At 50.1% G+C, this 13,413-nt stretch overlaps 1 protein-coding gene across 1 annotated transcript in view; it reads left to right on the top strand.

Annotated features, from left to right (window-relative positions):
• Window positions 1–1,631: 1,631 nt before the first annotated feature.
• Window positions 1,632–13,413, top strand: part of LOC308610402 (uncharacterized protein) — a gene marked incomplete at both ends in the record, with an annotated part of 179,683 nt that continues 167,901 nt past the window's right edge. The window contains 4 exons of the mRNA XM_081259549.1: window positions 1,632–2,144; window positions 3,415–3,471; window positions 11,009–11,602; window positions 12,387–12,557. Of these exons, the coding sequence (XP_081115675.1) occupies window positions 1,632–2,144; window positions 3,415–3,471; window positions 11,009–11,602; window positions 12,387–12,557 (1,335 nt within the window). The remainder of the gene's footprint in view (window positions 2,145–3,414; window positions 3,472–11,008; window positions 11,603–12,386; window positions 12,558–13,413) is intronic.

Raw genomic sequence — 13,413 nt, 5'->3', positions numbered from 1 at the left:
GTCACTCTGCCTCTCTGTAATGGTACCTCGGTGGGCGGCCACGGGGTCCCCAACTGTAAAACCAATGGATTGGACCGCTGCAGTGATTCTTACCCTTGGTTGTATGTTGGGAGTTCCCTGGGGTGCTTCAAAACAAACAAACAAACAAACAAAAAAACATTGATAGCCTGACCCCAATCCCAGAGATTCTGATGACATTTAAGTGGGGTAAGCCCTCCAGCACTGGGAGTTTTAAAAATCTCACCCAATAATTCTACTGTGCAGCAGCCAAGTTGGAAAACCACTGGGCTAGGAGGTCTGGGGGGCCTCTTTCAGCCCCAGTATGCCATAACTTTACAGTGGAAGACAGTAGTTCTCAAACATTCACATGCATAAGGATGACCTGGGAAGCCTATATAAAAAATAACATTTCTCACCATATGATAGCCCTTATACATGGACTCTAAAGTACGATGCAAATGAACATATCTGCAAAACAGAAACAGACTCCCAGACATAGAAGAGAGACTTGGGGTTTTCAGTGGGGTTGGGGGCAGGGAAGGATTGGGAGTTTGGGATTAGCAGATACAAACTACAGGGTGGATAAACAGCAGGGTCCTACTGTAGAGCACAGAGAGCTATAGTCAGTATCCTGTGATCAACCATAATGGAAAAGAATAGGAAAAAGACTATACATGAAATATACAAAGAATACACATGAAACTGAATCAGAAATTAACAGAAGAAATTAACACAACAGAAAGGAACACAACATTGCAAATCAACTATACGTCTATAAAAAAGAAGGGGGGAAAGGAAAAAAATAGAAGCCAAGGTTGGGTTCCCTTTGTGGGGAGGGAGCACGCAGAAGAGGGGCTGGCAGGGTTCTATTCCTTGCTCTGGGTGGCAGCTACAAGGCTGCTCACTTTCTTGTTACTCATTAAGCTATATATTTATGGTTTGTGCACTTTCATGAATGTGTGTTATATTTCACAAGAAAAACAGTTTCTAAAACTGTAAAAAAATATAAATATAAAACGTTAGCCTCCTTGAAAAGAGAAAATGGGTGAGAAAATTCTCCATATCCTGGAAATGACAGTACCAATGGGACTCTGACAGGTAGCACTCTTTCTAAGTTCCTGCCAGCACTGTGCTATATATGCTGGGGGCACAGAGAACAGCAATCCCCATAGGATGCCTGCCCTTAGCAAGTACACGGTCCACTTCCAGGATTTTATCCCCAGGACATCATTCAGCAGAAGCGCCAAGATGATGGAGATTTGTAACAACAACAAGACTGGAAACCACCCAGATATTTACAAAAGCAGGAGGGTTTTCTCAACCTTTTGAGTAGAAAGACTATCCAGCCTACCCACACGTATACCCTGGCAGGGTCAGCCTGTTCCCTATGGACGTGGTGGTTGGTTTAGGGGGAGGCTGGTGAGCCTGCCCCAAGGGGCTGGGGGCTTGGAGGCTCAACAAAGGGGTGTGTGATGCGATGGTGATGGGTCACAAAGGGCTTGCGGTATAAATAGGGTCGGGTCAAGAGACTCTGGCAGAGTCCTGCAGGGAGGTGACGAGGTGCTTTCGTTCCCTCTCTCTCTCTCTCTCCGAGACTCAATTTGTGGCTGGTGGCTCTGTCTTGAACGAAGAGAGCCATGAGCAGTGAGAGTTTACCTCATTACACGGCCAATAGCTACTGTTCAGTGAGGGTGTCGAGGACCTCCATGGGGGTCCTGCAACGACAACTGTACGAGGGAGGAGAGTATGACATTTTCAAGTACGCTCCCATGTTTGAGAGCGACTTTATCCAGGTCAGCAAGGAAGGAGAACTGATTGACCTAGACAACCGCGTCCGAACGGTGACTGTGGGCGTCGCATCCACCAGCCCCCTCTTCCCACTACCTGACGTCATGCTGCTGGCCCGACCAAGGAAAGTCTGTGCCGGGATCACCAAGGGGAGAGGTTGCAAGCCCGTGAAGACCCTAGAGCTCACCAAGCTGCTCCCCTTGAAGTTTGTCAAGATCTCCATCCACAACCGGGAGAAACAGCAGCTGTGCCTGAATCTTGCTACCGGCCGGACTTTCTATCTGCAGCTGTGCCCCTCTTCCGACGCACAAGAAGACCTCTTTTCCTATTGGGAAAAGCTTGTCTATATCCTGAGACCACCGGTAGACAGTTACAGCAGTACCCCGATGCTCCAAACTGGAGATGCAGCTACTACAGAGGAAGCCAAAATCCTAGTGGTAAGCACCGACAGGGACTCAAGAACACGGGGCAGGGCGCTTCGGGAGAGCAGGGCAAAGCTGGTCCTTCATAGCCTTTGGTGCTCTCTGAGACTCGCCTGGGAAATACCTTCTACCGTTGAGAAGGGTCAGGGACAAACGAGCTATCACTACGGGAGTCACAACACTGGAGAGGTTCTGAGTGCTTCTCCACCTTGTCCCACGAGGCCGAGTTTCAGAGAGACCTTAGGTATCATCGCGGCTGCACTGGTCTCATCACCAGGGCTGTAATCCCTTCTACAGCATCCTGACTGTCTGGTCTCTTCCTGAACACTTACCCCAGCCCAGGTAGTCTCAGCAGGTGGGGAACATCATTCACAGTTAGGAAGTCCTTCCTTCATTGTGTCTCCCCGGGACTCGGACACGCTGACTCAAATCAGCCCCACCCGTGGAGTCACCAAAATGTACAAGGTGTGCATCCCTTGACCCAGGAACCCCACTTCTAGGAATCTGTCCTGCAGAGAGAGAAGCACAAGGGTATAAAGTTAAAGTGTATATCATCATGGAGAATTGTATCAGTGCTCTCCCTGACCCTGGGACTGTTCAAGTACAGTGGAGTGGGCGTTTGACAGGGGTGCAGTAGATGGGGTCTTGCATCCAATGGGAGCTTAGACTGGGTGATTTCAAAGGTTATTCTAAGTATAAGGCCTTGAGTTGCTCAGCTCCAGGATGAGAGAGGAGCGGACAGTTCTGAGCTCACTTTCTGTCATCTCTATCTTACCTGTCTCTCCTCCCCTTGGCTCAGACCACAGAGCTCCACAGAGAAAGGGATCAGGATGAGGTTGGGCTTCACAAGCTTCGTGACGTGACTGGAGCCACGTCTTGTGCTTATGTGGGGGGAGAGGGAATCCATCATGCCCCCCGTGGGTCACCTGCAGCCCTGAAAGGCGCCGAAAGATCGGCGGCAGGGATGACCGTGGGCCTGGCGTGAGCCACCATCGAGGATCCAGGAGAAAGCGGATCCGTCCAGGCCACTGCAGGTGCTGCCAGCCTATCCCTGCAGGACACGAACCTGGTCTCGGCGGGTGTTGCCAGCATATCCTCGACGGGGGCAGATGGTCCAGAGAGCAGCATGAGCATGGTGTTGCCAGCTGCAGTCACAACGAGCAAGCCTGCTGCTGGAAGAGCTGTAGGGAAGGTCGCAGCCCCCATGGTCTCCACCTTGCAGAGCGAAGACTACACGTCTGAACGGGATGGAAGCCAGAAGGTCTCCCACCCCAGGGATGAAGCCTGGAAGGAAAAAAAGGAAAGAAGGACACGTCTTCATCGAGGAAAAGTTCCCATCACCGCAGGACAGGTGAAGGTCACCACAGGACACGAGGGGACAAGACCCAGAAAGCATCCTCCCACTGGTCCTCATGCGGCCATGAAAACCCCAAAGTTGACAAAGGAGGGGAGGACAGCTCGCAGACGGAGGAAGAGCCAGCCCGCCACCAGTTCGGGGACTCTAAGTAAGACCGCCAGTGAGATCCTCTCCGTCTTTAGGCGCTTCAGTCATTCCCCATTCAGCAACAAGGCTCACACATGACCACTGGGAGGTAGACAAAGCCCCGGTTGGCTGGGATCCTTCCCTAGAGAGGCAATTCCTACTTTCTCTAATAAAGGAAACCATACAACTCCGAAAGAAATGCTATCTTGTGTTTTCTATGTCCCCTCGCCTGGTAGTGACTTGACAGTGACTTCTGTGGTGCGAATTGTGCTTTGGCCTGAGACCCCAGAATCAAAATTTTGTTGTACAAGATAGGTATTAAGTATCATTAAGCCATACACTAGGGCTGGAAATAGATGCACTCTACAGAAATTTTCATTGCGAGGTTGGGAATCTTTTGAAATAAGATTTAATATGTAAATAGCTTGGGGAGAAGACAAGCTGGGGGAAGTGACTGTGTGATGTGTATACTTGCGTTGCTGAATTAATTACGTAACTCATCAAGTATTTATTGGCTGTCCGTTCTGTGCCTAGCACGAGGCTATGTTATTGAACAACCATCCTTTTCTCAGCAAAGCACTTTGCTTTGGTTATGGGCACTCTGTAGAAGGCAAGGAAATAAGCACAGAAAAAGGTTTTTGTCGCTTGCTCGAAGGTCACACGTGCATAGCCACTGCCAGAAAGAGAAGCCTGTTTTCCCAGCAAGGCTTCTCCAGGGCACTTAGGGTGGAGGGAGGACAAGTCTGCAGCCGGGGCTGAGCTTCAGGCCATAGCTGGGGTCAGAGGTTCACCTTATGAAAACAGAAACTCTCTCTGGCTTGTAAGGAAATCAAACCATTGGGAGTTATTTTACTTTGTGTAGGATAAAACAGAACACGGGGGGATCAGGGTTGTCATTGGCTCAACAAAGGGACACAATCTTTATGGTAGAAGCAGCACCAACGAGGAGTCAGGAAATCTGAGTTCCTATCCTGTCTGGGCCACTGACTCTCTTGGGTCACTCTGCCTCTCTGTAATGGTACCTCGGTGGGCAGCCACGGGGTCCCCAACTGTAAAACCAATGGATTGGACCGCTGCAGTGATTCTTACCCTTGGTTGTATGTTGGGAGTTCCCTGGGGAGCTTCAAAACAAACAAACAAACAAACAAAAAAACATTGATAGCCTGACCCCAATCCCAGAGATTCTGATGACATTTAAGTGGGGTAAGCCCTCCAGCACTGGGAGTTTTAAAAATCTCACCCAATAATTCTACTGTGCAGCAGCCAAGTTGGAAAACCACTGGGCTAGGAGGTCTGGGGGGCCTCTTTCAGCCCCAGTATGCCATAACTTTACAGTGGAAGACAGTAGTTCTCAAACATTCACATGCATAAGGATGACCTGGGAAGCCTATATAAAAAATAACATTTCTCACCATATGATAGCCCTTATACATGGACTCTAAAGTACGATGCAAATGAACATATCTGCAAAACAGAAACAGACTCCCAGACATAGAAGAGAGACTTGGGGTTTTCAGTGGGGTTGGGGGCAGGGAAGGATTGGGAGTTTGGGATTAGCAGATACAAACTACAGGGTGGATAAACAGCAGGGTCCTACTGTAGAGCACAGAGAGCTATAGTCAGTATACTGTGATCAACCATAATGGAAAAGAATAGGAAAAAGACTATACATGAAATATACAAAGAATACACATGAAACTGAATCAGAAATTAACGGAAGAAATTAACACAACAGAAAGGAACACAACATTGCAAATCAACTATACGTCAATAAAAAAGAAGGGGGGAAAGGAGAAAAATAGAAGCCAAGGTTGGGTTCCCTTTGTGGGGAGGGAGCACGCAGAAGAGGGGCTGGCAGGGTTCTATTCCTTGCTCTGGGTGGCAGCTACAAGGCTGCTCACTTTCTTGTTACTCATTAAGCTATATATTTATGGTTTGTGCACTTTCATGAATGTGTGTTATATTTCACAAGAAAAACAGTTTCTAAAACTGTAAAAAAATATAAATATAAAACGTTAGCCTCCTTGAAAAGAGAAAATGGGTGAGAAAATTCTCCATATCCTGGAAATGACAGTACCAATGGGACTCTGACAGGTAGCACTCTTTCTAAGTTCCAGCCAGCACTGTGCTATATATGCTGGGGGCACAGAGAACAGCAATCCCCATAGGATGCCTGCCCTTAGCAAGTACACGGTCCACTTCCAGGATTTTATCCCCAGGACATCATTCAGCAGAAGCGCCAAGATGATGGAGATTTGTAACAACAACAAGACTGGAAACCACCCAGATATTTACAAAAGCAGGAGGGTTTTCTCAACCTTTTGAGTAGAAAGACTATCCAGCCTACCCACACGTATACCCTGGCAGGGTCAGCCTGTTCCCTATGGACGTGGTGGTTGGTTTAGGGGGAGGCTGGTGAGCCTGCCCCAAGGGGGTGGGGGCTTGGAGGCTCAACAAAGGGGTGTGTGATGCGATGGTGATGGGTGACAAAGGGCTTGCGGTATAAATAGGGTCGGGTCAAGAGACTCTGGCAGAGTCCTGCAGGGAGGTGACGAGGTGCTTTCGTTCCCTCTCTCTCTCTCTCTCCGAGACTCAATTTGTGGCTGGTGGCTCTGTCTTGAACGAAGAGAGCCATGAGCAGTGAGAGTTTACCTCATTACACGGCCAATAGCTACTGTTCAGTGGGGGTGTCGAGGACCTCCATGGGGGTCCTGCAACGACAACTGTACGAGGGAGGAGAGTATGACATTTTCAAGTACGCTCCCATGTTTGAGAGCGACTTTATCCAGGTCAGCAAGGAAGGAGAACTGATTGACCTAGACAACCGCGTCCGAACGGTGACTGTGGGCGTCGCATCCACCAGCCCCCTCTTCCCACTACCTGACGTCATGCTGCTGGCCCGACCAAGGAAAGTCTGTGCCGGGATCACCAAGGGGAGAGGTTGCAAGCCCGTGAAGACCCTAGAGCTCACCAAGCTGCTCCCCTTGAAGTTTGTCAAGATCTCCATCCACAACCGGGAGAAACAGCAGCTGTGCCTGAATCTTGCTACCGGCCGGACTTTCTATCTGCAGCTGTGCCCCTCTTCCGACGCACAAGAAGACCTCTTTTCCTATTGGGAAAAGCTTGTCTATATCCTGAGACCACCGGTAGACAGTTACAGCAGTACCCCAATGCTCCAAACTGGAGATGCAGCGACTACAGAGGATGCCAAAATCCTAGTGGTAAGCACCGACAGGGACTCAAGAACACGGGGCAGGGCGCTTCGGGAGAGCAGGGCAAAGCTGGTCCTTCATAGCCTTTGGTGCTCTCTGAGACTCGCCTGGGAAATACCTTCTACCGTTGAAAAGGGTCAGGGACAAACGAGCTATCACTACGGGAGTCACAACACTGGAGAGGTTCTGAGTGCTTCTCCACCTTGTCCCACGAGGCCGAGTTTCAGAGAGACCTTAGGTATCATCTCGGCTGCACTGGTCTCATCACCAGGGCTGTAATCCCTTCTACAGCATCCTGACTGTCTGGTCTCTTCCTGAACACTTACCCCAGCCCAGGTAGTCTCAGCAGGTGGGGAACATCATTCACAGTTAGGAAGTCCTTCCTTCATTGTGTCTCCCCGGGAGTCCGACACGCTGACTCAAATCAGCCCCACCCGTGGAGTCACCAAAATGTACAAGGTGTGCATCCCTTGACCCAGGAACCCCACTTCTAGGAATCTGTCCTGCAGAGAGAGAAGCACAAGGGTATAAAGTTAAAGTGTATATCATCATGGAGAATTGTATCAGTGCTCTCCCTGACCCTGGGACTGTTCAAGTACAGTGGAGTGGCCGTTTGACAGGGGTGCAGTAGATGGGGTCTTGCATCCAATGGGAGCTTAGACTGGGTGATTTCAAAGGTTATTCTAAGTATAAGGCCTTGAGTTGCTCAGCTCCAGGATGAGAGAGGAGCGGACAGTTCTGAGCTCACTTTCTGTCATCTCTATCTTACCTGTCTCTCCTCCCCTTGGCTCAGACCACAGAGCTCCACAGAGAAAGGGATCAGGATGAGGTTGGGCTTCACAAGCTTCGTGACGTGACTGGAGCCACGTCTTGTGCTTATGTGGGGGGAGAGGGAATCCATCATGCCCCCCGTGGGTCACCTGCAGCCCTGAAAGGCGCCGAAGGATCGGCGGCAGGGATGACCGTGGGCCTGGCGGGAGCCACCATCGAGGATCCAGGAGAAAGCGGATCCGGCCAGGCCACTGCAGGTGCTGCCAGCCTATCCCTGCAGGACACGAACCTGGTCTCGGCGGGTGTTGCCAGCATATCCTCGACGGGGGCAGATGGTCCAGAGAGCAGCATGAGCATGGTGTTGCCAGCTGCAGTCACAACCAGCAAGCCTGCTGCTGGAAGAGCTGAAGGGAAGGTCGCAGCCCCCATGGTCTCCACCTTGCAGAGCGAAGGCTACACGTCTGAACGGGATGGAAGCCAGAAGGTCTCCCACCCCAGGGATGAAGCCTGGAAGGAAAAAAAAAAAGAAGGACACGTCTTCATCGAGGAAAAGTTCCCATCACCGCAGGACAGGTGAAGGTCACCACAGGACACGAGGGGACAAGACCCAGAAAGCAACCTCCCACTGGTCCTCATGCGGCCATGAAAACCCCAAAGTTGACAAAGGAGGGGAGGACAGCTCGCAGACGGAGGAAGAGCCAGCCCGCCACCAGTTCGGGGACTCTAAGTAAGACCGCCAGTGAGATCTTCTCCGTCTTTAGGCGCTTCAGTCATTCCCCATTCAGCAACAAGGCTCACACATGACCACTGGGAGGTAGACAAAGCCCCGGTTGGCTGGGATCCTTCCCTAGAGAGGCAATTCCTACTTTCTCTAATAAAGGAAACCAAACAACTCCGAAAGAAATGCGATCTTGTGTTTTCTATGTCCCCTCGCCTGGTAGTGACTTGACAGTGAGTTCTGTGGTGCGAATTGTGCTTTGGCCTGAGAACCCAGAATCAAAATTTTGTTGTACAAGATAGGTATTAAGTATCATTAAGCCATACACTAGGGCTGGAAATAGATGCACTCTACAGAAATTTTCATTGCGAGGTTGGGAATCTTTTGAAATAAGATTTAATATGTAAATAGCTTGGGGAGAAGACAAGCTGGGGGAAGTGACTGTGTGATGTGTATACTTGCGTTGCTGAATTAATTACTTAACTCATCAAGTATTTATTGGCTGTCCGTTCTGTGCCTAGCACGAGGATATGTTATTGAACAACCATCCTTTTCTCAGCAAAGCACTTTGCTTTGGTTATGGGCACTCTGTAGAAGGCAAGGAAATAAGCACAGAAAAAGGTTTTCGTCGCTTGCTCGAAGGTCACACGTGCATAGCCACTGCCAGAAAGAGAAGCCTGTTTTCCCAGCAAGGCTTCTCCAGGGCACTTAGGGTGGAGGGAGGACAAGTCTGCAGCCGGGGCTGAGCTTCAGGCCATAGCTGGGGTCACAGGTTCACCTTATGAAAACAGAAACTCTCTCTGGCTTGTAAGGAAATCAAACCATTGGGAGTTATTTTACTTTGTGTAGGATAAAACAGAACACGGGGGGATCAGGGTTGTCATTGGCTCAACAAAGGGACACAATCTTTATGGTAGAAGCAGCACCAACGAGGAGTCAGGAAATCTGAGTTCCTATCCTGTCTGGGCCACTGACTCTCTTGGGTCACTCTGCCTCTCTGTAATGGTACCTCGGTGGGCAGCCACGGGGTCCCCAACTGTAAAACCAATGGATTGGACCGCTGCAGTGATTCTTACCCTTGGTTGTATGTTGGGAGTTCCCTGGGGAGCTTCAAAACAAACAAACAAACAAACAAAAAAACATTGATAGCCTGACCCCAATCCCAGAGATTCTGATGACATTTAAGTGGGGTAAGCCCTCCAGCACTGGGAGTTTTAAAAATCTCACCCAATAATTCTACTGTGCAGCAGCCAAGTTGGAAAACCACTGGGCTAGGAGGTCTGGGGGGCCTCTTTCAGCCCCAGTATGCCATAACTTTACAGTGGAAGACAGTAGTTCTCAAACATTCACATGCATAAGGATGACCTGGGAAGCCTATATAAAAAATAACATTTCTCACCATATGATAGCCCTTATACATGGACTCTAAAGTACGATGCAAATGAACATATCTGCAAAACAGAAACAGACTCCCAGACATAGAAGAGAGACTTGGGGTTTTCAGTGGGGTTGGGGGCAGGGAAGGATTGGGAGTTTGGGATTAGCAGATACAAACTACAGGGTGGATAAACAGCAGGGTCCTACTGTAGAGCACAGAGAGCTATAGTCAGTATCCTGTGATCAACCATAATGGAAAAGAATAGGAAAAAGACTATACATGAAATATACAAAGAATACACATGAAACTGAATCAGAAATTAACAGAAGAAATTAACACAACAGAAAGGAACACAACATTGCAAATCAACTATACGTCAATAAAAAAGAAGGGGGGAAAGGAAAAAAATAGAAGCCAAGGTTGGGTTCCCTTTGTGGGGAGGGAGCACGCAGAAGAGGGGCTGGCAGGGTTCTATTCCTTGCTCTGGGTGGCAGCTACAAGGCTGCTCACTTTCTTGTTACTCATTAAGCTATATATTTATGGTTTGTGCACTTTCATGAATGTGTGTTATATTTCACAAGAAAAACAGTTTCTAAAACTGTAAAAAAATATAAATATAAAACGTTAGCCTCCTTGAAAAGAGAAAATGGGTGAGAAAATTCTCCATATCCTGGAAATGACAGTACCAATGGGACTCTGACAGGTAGCACTCTTTCTAAGTTCCTGCCAGCACTGTGCTATATATGCTGGGGGCACAGAGAACAGCAATCCCCATAGGATGCCTGCCCTTAGCAAGTACACGGTCCACTTCCAGGATTTTATCCCCAGGACATCATTCAGCAGAAGCGCCAAGATGATGGAGATTTGTAACAACAACAAGACTGGAAACCACCCAGATATTTACAAAAGCAGGAGGGTTTTCTCAACCTTTTGAGTAGAAAGACTATCCAGCCTACCCACACGTATACCCTGGCAGGGTCAGCCTGTTCCCTATGGACGTGGTGGTTGGTTTAGGGGGAGGCTGGTGAGCCTGCCCCAAGGGGGTGGGTGCTTGGAGGCTCAACAAAGGGGTGTGTGATGCGATGGTGATGGGTCACAAAGGGCTTGCGGTATAAATAGGGTCGGGTCAAGAGACTCTGGCAGAGTCCTGCAGGGAGGTGACAAGGTGCTTTCGTTCCCTCTCTCTCTCTCTCTCCGAGACTCAATTTGTGGCTGGTGGCTCTGTCTTGAACGAAGAGAGCCATGAGCAGTGAGAGTTTACCTCATTACACGGCCAATAGCTACTGTTCAGTGGGGGTGTCGAAGACCTCCATGGGGGTCCTGCAACGACAACTGTACGAGGGAGGAGAGTATGACATTTTCAAGTACGCTCCCATGTTTGAGAGCGACTTTATCCAGGTCAGCAAGGAAGGAGAACTGATTGACCTAGACAACCGCGTCCGAACGGTGACTGTGGGCGTCGCATCCACCAGCCCCCTCTTCCCACTACCTGACGTCATGCTGCTGGCCCGACCAAGGAAAGTCTGTGCCGGGATCACCAAGGGGAGAGTTTGCAAGCCCGTGAAGACCCTAGAGCTCACCAAGCTGCTCCCCTTGATGTTTGTCAAGATCTCCATCCACAACCGGGAGAAACAGCAGCTGTGCCTGAATCTTGCTACCGGCCGGACTTTCTATCTGCAGCTGTGCCCCTCTTCCGACGCACAAGAAGACCTCTTTTCCTATTGGGAAAAGCTTGTCTATATCCTGAGACCACCGGTAGACAGTTACAGCAGTACCCCGATGCTCCAAACTGGAGATGCAGCGACTACAGAGGATGCCAAAATCCTAGTGGTAAGCACCGACAGGGACTCAAGAACACGGGGCAGGGCGCTTCGGGAGAGCAGGGCAAAGCTGGTCCTTCATAGCCTTTGGTGCTCTCTGAGACTCGCCTGGGAAATACCTTCTACCGTTGAAAAGGGTCAGGGACAAACGAGCTATCACTACGGGAGTCACAACACTGGAGAGGTTCTGAGTGCTTCTCCACCTTGTCCCACGAGGCCGAGTTTCAGAGAGACCTTAGGTATCATCTCGGCTGCACTGGTCTCATCACCAGGGCTGTAATCCCTTCTACAGCATCCTGACTGTCTGGTCTCTTCCTGAACACTTACCCCAGCCCAGGTAGTCTCAGCAGGTGGGGAACATCATTCACAGTTAGGAAGTCCTTCCTTCATTGTGTCTCCCCGGGAGTCCGACACGCTGACTCAAATCAGCCCCACCCGTGGAGTCACCAAAATGTACAAGGTGTGCATCCCTTGACCCAGGAACCCCACTTCTAGGAACCTGTCCTGCAGAGAGAGAAGCACAAGGGTATAAAGTTAAAGTGTATATCATCATGGAGAATTGTATCAGTGCTCTCCCTGACCCTGGGACTGTTCAAGTACAGTGGAGTGGCCGTTTGACAGGGGTGCAGTAGATGGGGTCTTGCATCCAATGGGAGCTTAGACTGGGTGATTTCAAAGGTTATTCTAAGTATAAGGCCTTGAGTTGCTCAGCTCCAGGATGAGAGAGGAGCGGACAGTTCTGAGCTCACTTTCTGTCATCTCTATCTTACCTGTCTCTCCTCCCCTTGGCTCAGACCACAGAGCTCCACAGAGAAAGGGATCAGGATGAGGTTGGGCTTCACAAGCTTCGTGACGTGACTGGAGCCACGTCTTGTGCTTATGTGGGGGGAGAGGGAATCCATCATGCCCCCCGTGGGTCACCTGCAGCCCTGAAAGGCGCCGATGGATCGGCGGCAGGGATGACCGTGGGCCTGGCGGGAGCCACCATCGAGGATCCAGGAGAAAGCGGATCCGGCCAGGCCACTGCAGGTGCTGCCAGCCTATCCCTGCAGGACACGAACCTGGTCTCGGCGGGTGTTGCCAGCATATCCTCGACGGGGGCAGATGGTCCAGAGAGCAGCATGAGCATGGTGTTGCCAGCTGCAGTCACAACCAGCAAGCCTGCTGCTGGAAGAGCTGAAGGGAAGGTCGCAGCCCCCATGGTCTCCACCTTGCAGAGCGAAGGCTACACGTCTGAACGGGATGGAAGCCAGAAGGTCTCCCACCCCAGGGATGAAGCCTGGAAGGAAAAAAAGGAAAGAAGGACACGTCTTCATCGAGGAAAAGTTCCCATCACCGCAGGACAGGTGAAGGTCACCACAGGACACGAGGGGACAAGACCCAGAAAGCATCCTCCCACTGGTCCTCATGCGGCCATGAAAACCCCAAAGTTGACAAAGGAGGGGAGGACAGCTCGCAGACGGAGGAAGAGCCAGCCCGCCACCAGTTCGGGGACTCTAAGTAAGACCGCCAGTGAGATCCTCTCCGTCTTTAGGCGCTTCAGTCATTCCCCATTCAGCAACAAGGCTCACACATGACCACTGGGAGGTAGACAAAGCCCCGGTTGGCTGGGATCCTTCCCTAGAGAGGCAATTCCTACTTTCTCTAATAAAGGAAACCATACAACTCCGAAAGAAATGCTATCTTGTGTTTTCTATGTCCCCTCGCCTGGTAGTGACTTGACAGTGAGTTCTGTGGTGCGAATTGTGCTTTGGCATGAGACCCCAGAATCAAAATTTTGTTGTACAAGATAGGTATTAAGTATCATTAAGCCATACACTA

This window comes from Mesoplodon bidens (assembly GCF_964165515.1).
Source record: "Mesoplodon bidens genome assembly, contig: HAP1_SCAFFOLD_174, whole genome shotgun sequence".
NCBI lineage: Eukaryota > Metazoa > Chordata > Mammalia > Artiodactyla > Ziphiidae > Mesoplodon > Mesoplodon bidens.
This window is presented reverse-complemented; position numbering and strand designations above follow the sequence as displayed.